The sequence below is a fragment of the Euprymna scolopes genome, chromosome 5 (genome assembly GCF_053919585.1).
Source record: "Euprymna scolopes isolate OS-2025 chromosome 5, ASM5391958v1, whole genome shotgun sequence".
In the NCBI taxonomy this organism is placed as follows: domain Eukaryota; kingdom Metazoa; phylum Mollusca; class Cephalopoda; order Sepiida; family Sepiolidae; genus Euprymna; species Euprymna scolopes.
In genome coordinates, this window is record NC_136486.1 from 1,876,382 (window position 1) to 1,896,227 (window position 19,846).

A 19,846-nucleotide genomic window follows, 5' to 3' on the forward strand; every position below is an offset into this window, starting at 1 on the left:
AGTTGCTGGAATCCATATTAAATAAAGAAATAGTCAACCACCTCAACAGAAACAACCTTCTTAGTGACACACAATATGGTTTCAGCTCTGCACCATCTACAGCATATGTGCTAGCGGTTATATCTCGTAGGATTAGTGAATCTCTCGATAAAGGCTTCCTTTCTAGGGCAATTGCTCTTGACATATCAAAGCCTTCAATAAGGTATGGCATAAAGGTCTACTTCACAAGATTTGCAACTACGGTATCACTGGAAATGTTTTCTCAATTATTAAATCGTTTCTCTCTGATAGGCTCATAAAAGTAGTGGTTGATAGGCAGAAATCAGAGGCCCACAGTATCAATACTGGAGTTCCTCAGGAGTCCATCTTGGGCCCAACTCTCTTCCTGATCTACATCAATGATCTCCCAAAACACATACTTAAATCATTCGTTGACATCTATGTTGATGACACCACCATCTATGGCAACACATCAAAAGCCGTAAATGACAAAGTTCTCTCTAATTCTCTCTCCTCTGATCTTGAGCGCGTGGTACAGTGGGGGAAGAGGTGGCTGGTTACTTTTAATGCATCTAAAACCTATCTTTACATTATCACCGCTCTGATCCCCATCTGGCATTAATTGAAATGGATAGCTCTCGTCTTGGGGAGGCTTCATGTTTTGACAAGCTTCTGGGATAGACTTTTACTCCTGATCTGAAATGGAACACGTACAACAATCTGTTGCCAAAGTTGCTCGAAAAATGGTAGGATCCTTCTACCGCTCCAGAAGAAACACTGCTGATGCAATTCTCTATCTATATAAATGCCAAGCACGTCCAAGGACGGAGTACTGCTGCCGCATCTGGGCAAGAGCTGCTAAAAAAAGCCTATCCTGCCTTGACAGAGTACAAAATAGACTTCGTGGCTTAGTGGGGGATGGCCTTTTTCTCTTCCCTGCAACCTCTCTCCCACAGAAGAGACGTTGCGAGCCTGTCTTTGTCTTATCGTTATTTCCATGGCAAGTGCTCGTCCGAGCTCCAATCTCTCGTCCCCCCTCGCCAATATTTCATGAAAAACACCCGTCTAGCTGAAACCACTGTAAATAATTTTCCCCACTCTTTATCTGTGCCTAAATCAAAACGTAGATTCCATGAACAAAGTTTATTTCTTAGAAGTGCACGCATGTTGAACTCTGTTTAGTTTGCCTGTTTCCCACCTGACTACATCTTGGATGTCTTCAAGTCCAACATAAACAAATTCCTGGTGAAGCGCCCCTTTAAGTAAGACACTTTATCAAATTTCCATTACTAACGGTTACTACGATATTATCCCATTGATTACTGTACAAACAATAATTCTTACCCCCGATTTCGATTATAAGAGAGAATAGGGAGAATGGGTGGAAGATAGTTTGGAGAGTGGAAGAAAGAAAGGAATATAGTGATAGTTGGCACGTGTCAAAAGTCTAGACGTGCAGATTCAAACTATAGAGGTCAAGGTTTTAGTCGTATGCATAGCAAAATTAGTATAGAAATATGAGAAAGAAGAAGACAAGGAAAAGAAAAAGAAAGGCAAGTGATGTTATGGGAGGGGGATTATGTATATAACAGGAGGAGGTGGAGGGGGTTGTCTATATATTTATATATTGCTTTTTTCAGTGATATTCTAAGAAAAGAGAGAATGACAGAAATAGGAAAAATAAAAAGAACTAGTATTTATTTCCCAATCTATTTAATGCTAGTTAAAAGAAAACATGCGTGTCTCATGTACCAAGTAAAATCAAATGCATAATTTTCAATTAATTAAATTTATTTGGTTACAAACAACATAAAAAAATAGCTCACAGCATTCTTTAAAACTACTGTTTCTTAGCCTAGTGTGCTTGAATAATACCGAATGTTATTTGTATCATTTCCGGAATGCAATATGTTTTCGAGATTTTTCTTGTTTGAACTTATAAAAATATATCTTATATATAAAACATTTTCTACCTGAAATAAGTATTTTAAAATAATCCTTACGTGTAACAACTAATCTGACATGCATTTTCAACTGCAAAGAACATAGTCCAAGGAATAATAAATTTACTTGTTTGTATACTTAGAAATTTTGAGTGAAAATTTATCTGAACTACTGCCTCCGTTAGGCTGAAATAAATATGCTAATATTTATGTTAGTTTACGTTGGGGATATGAACAAATTTAGAGAATGTATAATTGAATTTTTCCCTACAAAGTCAGAAGCTATTTATCGTTTTCCCTGAAACATATTCCTTACAATTTAATGTGCTTATAAATTTTTCATGTATAATTGATGAATCTATTTTTCAGTTGGGCAACTTAATATAATAAATATGAATGCATCTAAGTCTAGCAGAAATCGTTATGTCTTTACGTGCTATACGGACACCTTTCTCGAAGACGTAACTTACGAATGGTACTGGGATGATTTCCAAGTCTCAACCGGACTTTCTTCCTCGATGGTAGATGGCAAATCCCAAGGAAGCATTGTGTTCGATATGTTAAAAGAAAAAGATGCAGGTAAGTCGGTTTATCATTTTTTTTTTTTTTTTGTGTACTGAGCAATGGCGAAGGTGCGAGTGATAATATTGAAATTATTACGGTGTTGCTAATTGACTCTTCTTTGACTGACTGGAAAACAACCTATCATAGACTACCTATTATAAAAATATAAAAACTTCCTTTCTCAACAAAAGAATTCTTCCAATTTCAGATGAGACACTATCTGAGACGGGTAGCCAGTTATAAAAAAACTTTCTAAAAGCGATAGCTTGTTTATTTTTAGTCTGGAAACTTATTGAAGGCACTTTGTATAAAAATATGTACATAATTACGTAGATGCATAATCATCAAAATAATTAACAATTAGTCAACTCACAATGTCAACAATGACTTGCTAAACAATCTTTTGCACTTTAGTGAGCGGAATGAAATGCTAACGTTGCTTAGAAAGACATTAACTCACAAAAGTTAGTAACCAAGTTCGCTGTGCATCCTCCTAGCTCAATGGAGACAGCAACTCAAGCACCTAAAAATGACACGATATATGTCATCTACTAACAGGTTGTTCATAAAATTGTAGGTGAGGAACACATTTGCTGTTCTCTAGATTCTATTCTCCTTGATGACAATCAAATTTTACAGTTCAATAGTCAATAATCAATTTAATTATATTTTATTTTTATTACAGTTCAATAGTTCAATTTAATCAATTTAATCATATTTTGCCATGACAATACACACGTTCAAAGTACTAACTTCGGCAGTGCTTGGTCTCATTTTAGTTTCACCTTGCTTTTATAACAGAGTGCATATGAGTGCGTCTCAAATATCAATAGCAGCAGAAGGATGGATGACAAGCGATTGCATTAGCAGAAGAAGAACAGTTTGGACGTGTATGCAAATTTGCAAGTGTGCTCGGGCGTGTGTCTGGAGAAAAAGAAAATAAATGGACACTATATGGGCGGGGAGAAAAAAGTCGACGTCAAAGGAGATGGGCATGTAAAGTGAAGGCGAGAATGGGCCGGCTGTAGCCAGCGTGCGGTCGGAAAAAAGAGAAACGCGGGCCAAGTTAGATGAACGTGTGGCAGTGAGATAGGAGAGTAACGGTATTAAATGTGTTTTGTTAAAAAAAGAAAAATGTCGATCCTGATTTATTTATTATTGTTTGTTCGTTCTTGCAACGTTACACTTTATTCATGGGTAGTTTCATATACGATGTTTACCAGTAAGCTCCCAACAACGTGTATTTGTATAAGAGGTTAAATAGTTTTAATGAGTTTTATGCAAATAACAAAGTCAATGCTTCATTCGTCAAACACATTTGCTTACAAATAATCATTTAACATATCTTATTTCATATTGATATGTGATTCGACTCGACGAACATCAAACAAGTGTCAGGCATGAATAACCTTATTGGCCTACTTTTTTTCAACAACATTAATCCGATCCTCTATTCGAGAATACATTGACAAATAACAACTTCTATTAATTATAATATCGCAAATCACTTTTTCTTTACTTTATACAATCACTATTCATTATTGATAATTAAAATGCAGTTTCACATTTTTTAAATCCTATTTCAGTTAACTAAACTACAAAACAATTTCACTAATAAGAATAAATTCCTTTAAGAAATACATAATCTGTTCACGCCAGATAATCATATTTTTATTTGAATTCAACAATTTCATTGAAAAATTATTTTCATTTAGTTTTCATAAATTTACATAACAAACCAGTCATTTATCCGAATATAATTTTTTTAATGTATATCTCTCTGTTTAATTTTTTCAGCATTTTATTGATATTAACTATTATATTGATATTAACTATTATGTTGATATTAACTATTATATTGATATTAACTATTATATGTAACTCGCATATAATGATGCACTAGATAATTATAGTTCAACTGGTTTTAATTTGGGAGAAGTCCCTTACCGAATCTGTGCTGGCTTTGTGCCATACTACCAGCGAACAACGCTGGTAAAACGGTACTTACCAATTCGAAAAGAATATTTAATACTCGCAAAGATACCAGTGCTTCATTCGGGAATTTCCTGTAAGTGGTTGCTGCAAGAGACACTATTGTTTAAAATCAGTTATCTCATAAATTGTATAGCAATACCATAGTGAATTTTCAAGAGTCTACGACAATTTTAAATGCCGGTACAAAAATGTCTGGACACTTATTGAAGGCACCTCGTATGTCTATTCATATCTGTTGTATTTATTACGAATTCCGAAAAAAGATGCCTGACCTATTTTTATGATTTGAGGTTCAAATGAACAGCTACAACAGGAATTAGAATACACTCTAACGTAACCAAAGTTTCATAAGACACACTTGACTAGCTACAACCACTATATACGATGTCCCCCACTCTCTATCTGTGCCTAAATCTAAACGCAGATACCATGAAAAAAAGCTTCTTTCCCATGACCGCCCGCCTGTGGAACACTGTTCCGATGTCCTGCTTCCAGTTGAATACAACATAGTAGCCTTCAAATCCAATGTAAACAAGTTCTTGTTGATCCATCCCCATAAATAATCAAATTTTACCCAACATACACAATTAATGATTACTTGACCACTACCTTACTTTCATTAACCCTCATCCTCGAGTTACTATCGAACCTTGATAAGTGGTGAACTCAAGTAAAAAGAAAACTTACTTAAGGCACCTTGGAAATGTTTTTATGTTTAATATTCGTGATTCTCAGCTATTCTTCTCAAACAGGGAATGTGACTTGTCATGTCCGACGCAAATTTTACTTTCCGGCAACGCAAAAGATTTTTATACAAACGATGGACTTTCCGAAGGTTCAACTGAATGCGACGTCTGAAATCATAAAAAATAAGAATCCGATTAACGTTTCATGTACTGCACCACCACGAATTTCTCGATTTTTTAAAGTCAATAATGAATTAGTCACAAGTGACACAGGTAAGAATATTTCTTTTTATATATTTTTTATTTCAATAAGTGTGGTTTGATTTTCGCTTTCTTCTGTCCTTTTTTCTTTCTTATTCTCTCGCGTTAAATTCTCTTTATACTGAGACTCATTGAACTATAATTATCCAGAGAATAATGTAGCATTTTCATCGCAGTAGATGTTTTTATTTCAAGCCTTTCATTAAAAATGCATAGCACTAAGTTTCATCCAATGAATTATCATTTCTTTACAACACTCTTTTGTTTGTAAACAACATAAATGTGTAACAGAGCGTGTATGAGCGCGTAGGAAAATATAAACAGGCTGTGTAAAATATTGACAGGGTATGTAAAATATTAACAGGGGATATGAAATATTAACAGGATATGTAAAATATTAACAGGATATGTAAAATATTAACAGGCTATGTAAACTATTACAGGATATGTAAAATATTAACAGCATATGTAAAATATTAACAGGATATGTAAAATATTAACAGGCTATGTAAACTATTAACAGGATATGTAAAATATTAACAGGATATGTAAAATATTAACAGGATATGTAAAATATTAACAGGTTATGTAAACTATTAACAGGATATGTAAAATATTAACAGGATATGTAAAATATTAACAGGGTATGTAACATATTAACAGGATATGTAAACTATTAACAGGATATGTAAAATATTAACAGGATATGTAAAATATTAACAGGATATGTAAAATATTAACAGGCTGTGTAAAATATTAACAGGGTATGTAAAATATTAACAGGGTATGTAAAATATTAACAGGATATGAAAAATATTAACAGGATATGTAAAATATTAACAGGATATGTAAAATATTAACAGGATATGTAAAATATTAACAGGGTATGTAAAATATTAACAGGATATGTAAAATATTAACAGGGTATGTAAAATATTAACAGGATATGTAAAATATTAACAGAATATGTAAAATATTAACAGGGTATGTAAAATATTAACAGGATATGTAAAATATTAACAGGGTATGTAAATATTTACAGGATATGTAAAATATTAACAGGATATGTAAAATATTAACAGGATATGTTAAATACTAACAGGATATGTAAAATATTAACAGGGTATGTAAAATATTAACAGGATATGTAAACTATTAACAGGATATGTAAAATATTAACAGTGTATGTAAAATATTAACAGGATATGTAAAATATTAACAGGGTATGTAAAATATTAACAGCATATGTAAAATATTAACAGGGTATGTAAAATATTAACAGGATATGTAAAATATTAACAAGATATGTAAACTATTAACAGGATATGTAAAATATTAACAGGGTATGTAAATATTTACAGGATATGTAAAATATTAACAGGATATGTAAAATATTAACAGGATATGTAAAATATTAATAGGATATGTAAAATATTAACAGGGTATGTAAAATATTAACAGGATATGTAAACTATTAACAGGATATGTAAAATATTAACAGTGTATGTAAAATATTAACAGGATATGTAAAATATACACAGGGTATGTAAAATATTAACAGGATATGTAAAATATTAACAGGGTATGTAAAATATTTACAGGATATGTAAAATATAAACAGGATATGTAAAATATAACAGGATATGAAAAATATTAACAGGGTATGTAAATATTAACAGGATATGTAAAATATTAACAGGATATGTAAAATATTAACAGGATATGTAAAATATTAACAGGGTATGTAAAATATTAACAGGATATGTAAAATATTAACAGGATATGTAAAATATTAACAGGATATGTAAAATATAAACAGGGTATGTAAAATATTAACAGGGTATGTAAAATATTAACAGGATATGTAAAATATTAACAGGGTATGTAAATATTTACAGGATATGTAAAATATTAACAGGATATGTAAAATATAAACAGGATATGTAAAATATTAACAGGGTATGTAAAATATTAACAGGGTATGTAAAATATTAACAGGATATGTAAAATATTAACAGGATATGTTAAATACTAACAGGATATGTAAAATATTAACAGGGTATGTAAAATATTAACAGGATATGTAAACTATTAACAGGATATGTAAAATATTAACAGTGTATGTAAAATATTAACAGGATATGTAAAATATTAACAGGGTATGTAAAATATTAACAGCATATGTAAAATATTAACAGGGTATGTAAAATATTAACAGGATATGTAAAATATTAACAAGATATGTAAACTATTAACAGGATATGTAAAATATTAACAGGGTATGTAAATATTTACAGGATATGTAAAATATTAACAGGATATGTAAAATATTAACAGGATATGTAAAATATTAACAGGATATGTAAAATATTAACAGGGTATGTAAAATATTAACAGGATATGTAAACTATTAACAGGATATGTAAAATATTAACAGTGTATGTAAAATATTAACAGGATATGTAAAATATACACAGGGTATGTAAAATATTAACAGGATATGTAAAATATTAACAGGGTAGGTAAAATATTTACAGGATATGTAAAATATAAACAGGATATGTAAAATATAACAGGATATGAAAAATATTAACAGGGTATGTAAATATTAACAGGATATGTAAAATATTAACAGGATATGTAAAATATTAACAGGATATGTAAAATATTAACAGGGTATGTAAAATATTAACAGGATATGTAAAATATTAACAGGATATGTAAAATATTAACAGGATATGTAAAATATTAACAGGGTATGTAAAATATTAACAGGGTATGTAAAATATTAACAGGGTATGTAAAATATTAACAGGATATGTAAAATATTAACAGTGTATGTAAATATTTACAGGATATGTAAAATATAAACAGGATATGTAAAATATAAACAGGATATGTAAAATATTAACAGGGTATGTAAAATATTAACAGGGTATGTAAAATATTAACAGGATATGTAAAATATTAACAGGATATGTTAAATACTAACAGGATATGTAAAATATTAACAGGGTATGTAAAATATTAACAGGATATGTAAACTATTAACAGGATATGTAAAATATTAACAGTGTATGTAAAATATTAACAGGATATGTAAAATATTAACAGGGTATGTAAAATATTAACAGCATATGTAAAATATTAACAGGGTATGTAAAATATTAACAGGATATGTAAAATATTAACAAGATATGTAAACTATTAACAGGATATGTAAAATATTAACAGGGTATGTAAATATTTACAGGATATGTAAAATATTAACAGGATATGTAAAATATTAACAGGATATGTAAAATATTAACAGGGTATGTAAAATATTAACAGGATATGTAAACTATTAACAGGATATGTAAAATATTAACAGTGTATGTAAAATATTAACAGGATATGTAAAATATTAACAGGGTATGTAAAATATTAACAGGATATGTAAAATATTAACAGGGTATGTAAAATATTTACAGGATATGTAAAATATAAACAGGATATGTAAAATATTACAGGATATGAAAAATATTTACAGGGTATGTAAATATTAACAGGATATGTAAAATATTAACAGGATATGTAAAATATTAACAGGATATGTAAAATATTAACAGGGTATGTAAAATATTAACAGGATATGTAAAATATTAACAGGATATGTAAAATATTAACAGGATATGTAAAATATTAACAGGGTATGTAAAATATTAACAGGGTATGTAAAATATTAACAGGGTATGTAAAATATTAACAGGATATGTAAAATATTAACAGGGTATGTAAATATTTACAGGATATGTAAAATATTAACAGGATATGTAAAATATAAACAGGATATGTAAAATATTAACAGGGTATGTAAAATATTAACAGGGTATGTAAAATATTAACAGGATATGTAAAATATTAACAGGATATGTAAAATATTAACAGGGTATATAAAATATTAACAGGATATGTAAAATATTAACAGGATATGTAAAATATTAACAGGATATGTAAAATATAAACAGGATATGTAAAATATTAACAGGATATGTAAAATATTAACAGGGTATGTAAATATTTACAGGATATGTAAAATATTAACAGGATATGTAAAATATTAACAAGATATGTAACATATTAACAGGATATGTAAAATATTAACAGGATATGTAAAATAGTAACAGGATATGTAAAATATTAACAGGATATGTAAACTATTAACAGGATATGTAAAATATTAACAGGGTATGTAAAATATTAACAGGATATGTAAAATATTAACAGGATATGTAAAATATTAACAGGATATGTAAAATATTAACAGGATATGTAAAATATTAACAGGGTATGTAAATATTTACAGCATATGTAAAATATTAACAGGATATGTAAAGTATTAACAGGATATGTAACATATTAACAGGATATGTAAAATATTAACAGGATATGTAAAATATTAACAGGATATGTAACATAGTAACACGATATGTAAAATATTAACAGGATATGTAAAATATTAACAGGGTATGTAAAATATTAACAGGGTATGTAAATATTAACAGGATATGTAAAATATTAACAGGATATGTAAAATATTAACAGGATATGTAAAATACTAACAGGGTATGTAAAATATTAACAGGATATGTAAAATATTAACAGGATATGTAAAATATTAACAGGATATGTAAAATATTAACAAGGTATGTAAAATATTAACAGGGTATGTAAAATATTAACAGGGTATGTAAAATATTAACATGATATATAAAATATTAACAGGGTATGTAAATATTTACAGGATATGTAAAATATTAACAGGGTATGTAAAATATTAACAGGATATGTAAAATATTAACAGGATATGTAAAATATTAACAGGTATGTAAAATATTAACAGGATATGTAAAATATTAACAGGATATGTAAAATATTAACAGGATATGTAAAATATAAACAATGTATGTAAATATTTACAGGATATGTAAAATATTAACAGGATATGTAAAATATAAACAGGATATGTAAAATATTAACAGGGTATGTAAAATATTAACAGGGTATGTAAAATATTAACAGGATATGTAAAATATTAACAGGGTATGTAAAATATTAACAGGATATGTAAAATATTAACAGGGTATGTAAAATATTAACAGGATATGTAAAATATTAACAGGATATGTAAAATATTAACAGGGTATGTAAAATATTCACAGGATATGTAAAATATTAACAGGGTATGTAAAATATTAACAGGATATGTAAAATATTAACAGGTATGTAAAATATTAACAGGATATGTAAAATATTAACAGGCTGTGTAAAATATTAACAGGGTATGTAAAATATTAACAGGATATGTAAATATTAACAGGATATGTTAAATATTAACAGCGTATGTAAAATATTAACAGGGTATGTAAAATATTAACAGGATATGTAAAATATTAACAGGGTATGTAAAATATTAACAGGATATGTAAAATATTAACAGGATATGTAAAATATTAACAGGGTATGTAAAATATTAACAGGATATGTAAAATATTAACAGGGTATGTAAAATATTAACAGGATATGTAAAATATTAACAGGATATGTAAAATATTAACAGGGTATGTAAAATATTAACAGGATATGTAAAATATTAACAGGATATGTAAAATATTAACAGGATATGTAAAATATTAACAGGATATGTAAAATATTAACAGGGTATGTAAAATATTAACAGGATATGTAAATTATTAACAGGATATGTAAAATATTAACAGGGTATATAAAATATTAACAGGATATGTAAAATATTAACAGGGTATGTAAAATATTAACAGGATATGTAAAATATTAACAGGATATGTAAAATATTAACAGGATATGTAAAATATTAACAGGGTATGTAAAATATTAACAGGATCTGTAAAATATTAACAGGGTATGTAAAATATTAACAGGATATGTAAAATATTAACAGGGTATGTAAAATATTAACAGGATATGTAAGATAGCTTGCGAGGATATTAGTAGCAGTAGCCGAAAAAAGCACATATGCAAATTAAGATTCGTGTGCGAGCTTTCACGAGAAGAAAAAGAATTCTTTGGTACTGGCCAGGTTCACCGTTGCTTATCTTCGCTGATCTGGCGAGAACCGGTGTGTCACGTGGTTGTATTGTACATTATAATATACGAGGTAAAATTCAGTTCTAAACTCTTCTGGAGGTTAAAGGTTTCTCGCCGTGATCGATACTAAGAATTCAATTAATAGGTCATGGGTGATGGGTTCGACAAGATACACCAGAAAAGGGTGAAAATTACCTCGGCCTAAACGTTGTGAAAATAGGACTCAAGATGAGAACAGTAGTCCGAATAATCGAAAGAATACAAATTATCAATCCTCATCTAAAGAAAAATCCATAAACATGATATCGAATCGGTACGAAACTGAATTAATACGAAAATGGAAACAACTAGAAAAACTACACGACGAACTAACAAGAACAATCAACCAGCTCACATTCTGGTACACATGCGGTGAACTAACGTTATTTTCATCAAGCTTAAACTTGAAACTATCAGTCATTTCCAGAAGAACTCAAAAGAACACAAGACCAGCAGGCCATTGGCTGGGGGTAAAATTACGGACCAAAAATCTTGAATGATCTCTCCCCTTCCTGGAAAGCGTATCGATGACTGAAGATAAACTCACATCCCAGATCACCTGAGAAATAACACAAGCAGCAATTTAAATCTCGCCAAATAAAAAAATAGGAAAATTTGAAATTAAAAGACATAAGATTCCGCGTCTATCATTCATATATATATATATATATATATATATATATATATATATATATATATATATATATATATATTCCGCGTTATATATATATATATATATAACTACTTCATTTACTCACATAAATTTAATAAATTACTATATATATATATATATATATATATATATATATATATAATGTTATGCTAAACATTTTCAATTCTTATCCGCATAAAGATGTGTTTCATGTTTTTCCGGGAATCATCAGCGGGGAGGATTACTGTTCTGTCTGTTACATGATTCGAACGTCAGATCCAAGTCACCTTTTTAACTTTCAATCTGAACTTCTTTAGAGATGCAGCTAACCTATCAACCATATGTATATATGCGTATATTGATATGTATATATATGCATGTATATATACATATATATATGTGTGTGTGTGTGTGTGTGTGTGTGTGTGTGTGTGTGTGTGTGTGTGTGCGTGTGTGTGTAAGCTTTTACGGGTATATATGTGTACGTACGCGTATGTGTGTATATGTTGTATCCGTTCGCTGTTGTGGATTACTTAATTTCTATATTACCTGGTATTTATTAGATTGTATTCGTATATTATTATATGTTGTATTTTAAGTCTTTAATCGTAAATGGGGTCATCATAATATCGTAGTAATAACTAAATATCTTTGAAGAACACAAATAACTTAATTATATATCAAGTTGAAAAATAGGTATTAAGTATTTAAAATATGCACATTTGATCATTTTTTCACTAGTGTGAATATAATTCCTACCAGAAATATCAATCTAATCATCGAATGAAATATAACAAGAATAAATACTTATCAACTAAGGACAAAATGTTACAATCAACTGTACCAAAAGTTAGGTAGTCAGAAATAAGTATAAATGGTCTTCTAAGGAAAATTAGATCATATGGAATCACTGGAAGAATTCATAATGTAATTAAATCCTTCTTAAGTAATAGAAAAATCAAAGTTGTCCTCGACGGTCGTACATCCAAACAATATGACATAAATGCGGGAGTACCTCAGGGGTCTATCCTTGGACCTCTATTATTCCTGATATTCATAAACGACCTCCCTGATAAAATTGTTTCAGAGATGGGTATATTTGCCGATGACACCACTCTCTATAACAGATATGAGGGGAAAACAAATGAACACATATCCAAGGAAATGGCAGAAACACTAGAGGATGACCTCCAATCCGTAGTGGAATGGGGACAAAAATGGTTGGTCACATTCAATGCTGCTAAGACTAAGCTTGTTTCCTTCAATAACTACAAGAAACCTTCTCTGCCACCAATAGCAATAGCCAAGAACACATTGCCTGAAAGTACCTCTTTTAAACTCCTCGGCCTAAAGTTTACGGGGAATATGAACTGGAATAGATACATTGAGAGCATTGCCAAGGCTGCTGCAAGGAAGGTTTGCTCCCTCTACCGTGCTAGAAAACTACTTACGCCTGACAGTATCCTATACCTCTATAAGGCAACCATTCGCCCATGTATGGAGTACTGTTGTCACATCTGGGCTGGTGCATCTGCTGCTTGTCTCTCGCTCCTGGACAGGGTTCAAAAAAGAGTCGCCAACCTGATAGGTCCTGAACTGTCATCTAGGCTTCAACCTCTGTCCCATCGATGAGATGTTGCATCCCTCTGCCTGTTCTACAAATACTTTAATGGTGAATGCTCTGACGAACTGCAAACACTTGTACCTCCCCGACGTGACTACCCCCGACAAACCCGACAAGCTACTAAGTCTCATCCCTTTACAGTAGAGATCCCTAGGTGCAAGAAAGCCTTTTACTTCAATAGTTTCTTCCCCAGAACTGCGGGTCTTTGGAACTCCCTTCCGGGATTCTGCTTTCCCAACGGCAATGATATGCAGAAGTTCAAGTGTAATGTTAACAAACATCTTTCTACTCATCTCCCTTCATAATGACCCTGCTAATTAAGTCCCTAATAGTAGCCCCCTGCTTCAAAGTGGCATTGTGCCTTGTTTGGGGTGAAAATTGAATAAAAAAATAAATAAATAAAAAATTTAAAAAAATTACGTTTAAAAATATGAAATTTAATAGATGATACACTGGATCCTATAGAAAAGGAAGATAGGAGAGTTTAAACAAAATGGAATATGCGGAAATGACGGATTGGCATAAAAAAATTAATACAGATTCAATAATATTAATAAATGTTGATAAGTATATTAAGCTTACTTAGAATATTAAGCTCATTAAATTATTATAAAATTTAAGAATATTTAACGGTAAAGTCATCGATGATGTTAGTACATTGGAATTTATAAGATAACAAAAAGTAAATAGAAAATAAATGACAAAAAATATTTATGCTGGAGTCCCTTAGGGGTCCATCCTGGGCCCAACTCTCTTCCTGATCTATATAAATAATTTTACAAATCACATCCTTACATCATTCGTAGGCATTTATGCTGATGACACTACTATCTATTGTAGCACATCTAAGACCGTAAACGACCAAGTTCTCTCCGATTCTCTCTCCTCCAATCTTGAGCACGTGGTACAATGGGGAAAGGAGTGGCTTGTTATTTTTAATGCATCTAAAACCAAGCTTCTATCTTTACATCATCAACGCTCTGATCCCCATCTGCCATCAATTAAAATGAATGGCTCTCGTCTTAGGGAGGCCTTATATTTTGACAAGCTTCTGGGGTTGACCTTTACTCCTGATCTTAAATGGAACAGGTACATCAAATCTGTTGCCAAGGCCGCTTGGAAAATGGTGGGACCCTTCTATCGATCCATTAGATATATCACTGCTGACGCAATTCTATATATATAAGAGCCAGATACGTCCAAGGATGGAGTACTGTTGCCACATCTGGGTAAGAGCTGCTAGAGAGGACTTGTCCTGCCTTGATAGAGATCGTAGCCTCGTAGGAGATGTCCTTTTTTCTTTCCTGCAACCTCTATCTCACAGAAGAGATGTAGTGAGTTTGTCTTTGCTTTATCGTTATTTTCATCGCAAGTGCTCGACTGAGCTTCAATCTATCGTCCCCCTTTCCAAACTTTCACAAGAAGCACCCGTCCAGCTGAAAACACTATCAAAAATTTTCCCCACTCTTTATCTGTGCCTAAACCTAAACGTAGATTCTATGAACAAAGCTTCTTTCTTAGAACTGTACGCCTGTGGAACTGTCTTCCGTTTTCCTGCTTTCCAGCTGACTACAATCTGATTGTCTTCAAGTCCAACGTAAACAAGTTCTTGATGAGCCGTTCCACTTAAGTTAACAAATTGTGATGCGTATGTAAAAAAAATCTGAAAATAACTATCGTAACGTATTTAGAAGCAAGAAATGTATAAGTAATTATAAATATGCATACAATTTTGGATTCCAAACATCAAAGAATATCCAAAATGTAAAATTAATTAGAATGTGTCAGCTAAATAAGATAAATAACTTAGAAAGAAAGAAATAACTGTGTTCAACCAACTGAAATCGAATTAGTATTGAAAAAGTTAAAAATGATTTTGAAATATTGAATTGACATGAGTTACTTCTCTTTTACTGTTAATAAACGTAAAAATAGAAAGAAAACCCCACTTCCCTTAATTATAATAAAAACGCACAACATAAATAAAGTTGATATAAAAAATTAATGATACATATGCATATAAAGCATCATCTTCTATTATATAAAACCGAAAATGTGTGTATGTATGTATGTATGTATGTATGTATGTATGTATGAATTTTATTGTATGTCCGCAAAAGGCTTTTTTCGCCGAGCTACTCGGTAGGCTCGCTCCTTCTTAAAGCTTTTTATATGCTGTCTAGATGATAATATGTATGACTTAACAACGGGGATCGCGCGTGTATTTAATTTGCCCGACTTTTTAACGCTATTTTTCCAGATTTTTAGATCGCTGCGTCTCCTTCATGAGAAGATGGCTTCTACGCATGTATCAACACGCGCAAAAGACGTTGTACCTTGAATTCGTTTAAATATTATAAAAACCGACATATATTCGCCCACTTGTCCATAGCATGTTATCTTAAGATTGCAGGTTCAATCCAAGTTATCAGATATATTTTTTCGATTTTTAAACTTTTAATATTGAAACAAGGTTATTTATACCATTTTTCGCCTTTCGCTGTGTTTTTGTTTTTGTTTTTCCAAACACGTTCATTTTTTCCCCTTTTATTTTTGTTTTTTTTAAATCCAATTTTTTAAAAGGAGTTTTACGTTCGTTTGCTGTTTTTTTTTTTGTTTGTTTTTTTTCCGATTTTTAAAGAAGTTTAAACTGGGTTATTACTTCGCTTATTCTTTACCCCCCTACACACACGCCGCAATGCCGGGTACCCCCCACTAGTCTATATATATAAAAGCAAAAATGTGTGTGTGTGTGTGTGTGTGTGTGTGTGTGTGTGTGTGTGTGCATTTTTGTGCATGTCCGCAAAAGGATTGTTTCCGGTTGATTCTCGGGGGGGGCTCATTCTTAAAACTTTTTATATCACCTCTAAATCATAATGTCTATGAGTTAACAACGGAGGTCGCCTGTCTATTTAATTTGCCCGTCTTTGAAAAGTTATATATTCCACAGTTTTGGATCGCCGCGTGTGGATTCGGCTTTTTCGTATAAAAGCAAAACTAATTTAAAGCTGGCAGCGTTGTTTCCGGCGCGATCACCTGGAACGTCCAAAACCAATCAGCTTTGATCAATGCGGAGTTCTTTCTTATATCAGAAAATTGCTATTCAATTTGGACAATCCCCTTTTTATGGGGAGCTGGTTCCCCCCATATCTTGGGGGAACAAAAAAAAGAAAAAAAGACTGTCCCACAGTAAATAAAAAAACTACCCCGCAGTGAAAGTTGACCTCATTAAGTCATTAAGTACGGGCACCTGCCAATTCTTAATACTTTAGTCAATTCAAACATCGTTCCGTTACTATTTCTGGCTGACATAGCGATTATCGTCGCACGTTTTTTTTTTCACACTTTATTTTCCAACTTCGCCTCAAGGCTTCCTACTTACCTACCAAAACTTTTTAAACTCCCCTCCCCCGACACAAACAGCCGACAAGAAGTCTTCGCTTATTGTTTTGTTTTGATTTACCTAAAACCGTACACACCTCTAAACACTCGGGCAACGCCGGGCACCCCCGCTAGTCTTATAATAAATGTTAGTAAAATTTACTGAATTTATTTGAATTTTCAAAAAGGAAAATAAACGACGAATTTAAACCACATAACCTTATAATGAGTTAAGAGTACTTTTAGTTGAAAATAAATTATAAATATAGCAATTAACATAACTTAAACATCAGACTCGGAGAATGATAAATCGATTACAAGTTGAGATACAAAAAAAACAAATTGAAATAAAAATAAAAATACAACAATAATTCACAAAAATACGAAAATAATGGAAATTAGTTACGATAAATACAGTATGATCGAAATTTTCGTAACGATAAAAAATGGCAGAGTTTTGGTTGCATCAACCATCTGAGTTGTTCCAAATTGTGTTTTTTCTATGTATTTAGGGTGAACATATGATGAGTAAGTGATTAAAAATGCAACAAAGACATAATTTTTCAGACTTGTTTGTCGCAAGCGAAACAATGCTGCAATAGTTACTTTTTGAAAAGCATTAAATTACCAACTGAGAAAACCTAATATTTGAAACTTGGAGAACTATTATATATATATATATATATATATATATATATATATATTATTATTATTATTATTATTATTATTATTATTATTATTTATGTAAGTACAGTCATAAAGTTACATAAAAAATAATAAATATATATATAATTCGATCACTTTTATTGAGCACTATCAAATTAAATTATTCTTAATTTTGTATATCTTTCTACCTGTCCGTTTTCATTCACTTGTCTCATTTGTATATATACGGCATAATCGCATTGACACACCGGTTCTCGTCAGATCACCGAAGTTAAGCAACATTGAACCCGGTTAGTATCAAATGGGTGACCATTTGGGAATTCTAGGCGCTGTATGTGCTCTCCGATTATCTCGGCATTTGTTTTCAGTCGTCCTGTACTTCACTTGCTACTGGTATTTAACAATGTCGTCTCAGGAAAGGTGTGGTTGGAGATTGTGCACCTCCTGCCACAAAAATTTCACGCGCAAGAAACCCTTCCTGTGCATCCATATATATATATATATATATATATATATATATATATATATATATATATATATATATATATATATATCCCTGTGTGTTGATTTGTTTTTTTTTTTTTTTGTAGCAAAATTTCAGCGGCTGTAAATTTTCAATCTGTTTGTTTGCGTTTTATGTCGATAATTCTTCATTTCTTTTTAGTTTTACTCTCGAAAGAAGCAAATGTTTCCTGTTATGCAGTGAACGGTAAACTTCGAGGGGAAATTAAAACGTTAAAAATATCCATGGCGACTGGTAAGTTAACGATTTTTTTCTCGTTGTCTTCTTAAACAAAAATTTCTCGGGTAAATTCGACACACTCTTCGCAAATCTTCCAACTCCAAACTCTGTTGTCAAAACTTACAACTTCTCGCTCTGTTGTCAAAACTTCCAACTTCTCGCTCTGTTGTCAAAACTTCCAACTTCTCGCTCTGTTGTCAAAACTTACAACTTCTCGCTCTGTTGTCAAAACTTACAACTCCAAACTCTGTTGTCAAAACTTACAACTCCAAACTCTGTTGTCAAAACTTACGACTCCAAACTCTATTCTTAAAAAATCCAACTCCGAACTCTGTTGTCAAAACTTACAACTTCAAAAGTCGACACTCTTTCAAGTTGACTTGCTCTCGACGATGTACGTGACATGCCTTCGTCCAACTCGTCCCCTGTTCATTTCACGTCCGTTTTCATTCACTTGTCTCATTTGCATATAAACAGGGTCTGCGTCGATCACATGACTGTCAACCATAAATCCAACTTTTGCCCATTTCTTTTACACGACCGACCCTTAGAAGCACGCACAGTAAGTTTGGCATTTTCCCTACAATTTATAAAAAGAAAAAATGTCCTCTAATTCTCTTATACTTACTAAAAGACGTTTCGTCTTTATTGTTTTTTGTTCAATTTTCAAACTTTTATTTTGTCGTTCAGAAAGTTACTGATTCTACGCTGATACACACCTGAACGGAAGAAACGAAACATTGTCAGACAAAATAAAACTAAGTTCATTGAATAATGGAATAAAACTAATATAGTCGCACTAGACAATAACGCTCATTACGCCGCGGACAGCTCTACTAAGTTTGAAAGGTTGATACACTCGGCTCCTACACAGAGAGAAGAATATCTTTTGAATGAATGATTTCCTGTTTCTTCGCAAGATGTTTCTAGTTTGGCGATTAAAAGAGAATGTACCAATAAAATATTTTGTTTAAAAATAACATTAACTATCCTAAAATAATAAAATATTATGTTAAAAAAATAACATTTACTATTCTAAAACATTTTTTTAAAAAAAAGCAAAATAAGCATTAAATCATCAACTATAATTGAAATACTCATTGACATGCTAACACAAAATTCATTTTTAAAGTATGGATAAAATCAAAAATAATAAATTATTATATGATTAAGGTACTTTTAAAC

The 19,846-nt window shown here is 31.0% G+C and overlaps 1 protein-coding gene and 1 pseudogene across 3 annotated transcripts in view; both read left to right on the forward strand.

Annotated features, from left to right (window-relative positions):
• LOC145276684 (uncharacterized) overlaps positions 1–19,846 on the forward strand; it is a 262,149-nt gene that overhangs the window by 141,582 nt on the left and 100,721 nt on the right. For all 3 annotated transcript variants that reach the window (XM_080127862.1, XM_080127864.1, XM_080127863.1), the window contains exons 13-15: positions 2,313–2,522; positions 5,255–5,461; positions 18,584–18,676. In XM_080127862.1, the coding sequence (XP_079983988.1) occupies positions 2,313–2,522; positions 5,255–5,461; positions 18,584–18,676 (510 nt within the window). The remainder of the gene's footprint in view (positions 1–2,312; positions 2,523–5,254; positions 5,462–18,583; positions 18,677–19,846) is intronic.
• Positions 18,141–18,257, forward strand: LOC145277118 (5S ribosomal RNA; annotated as a pseudogene).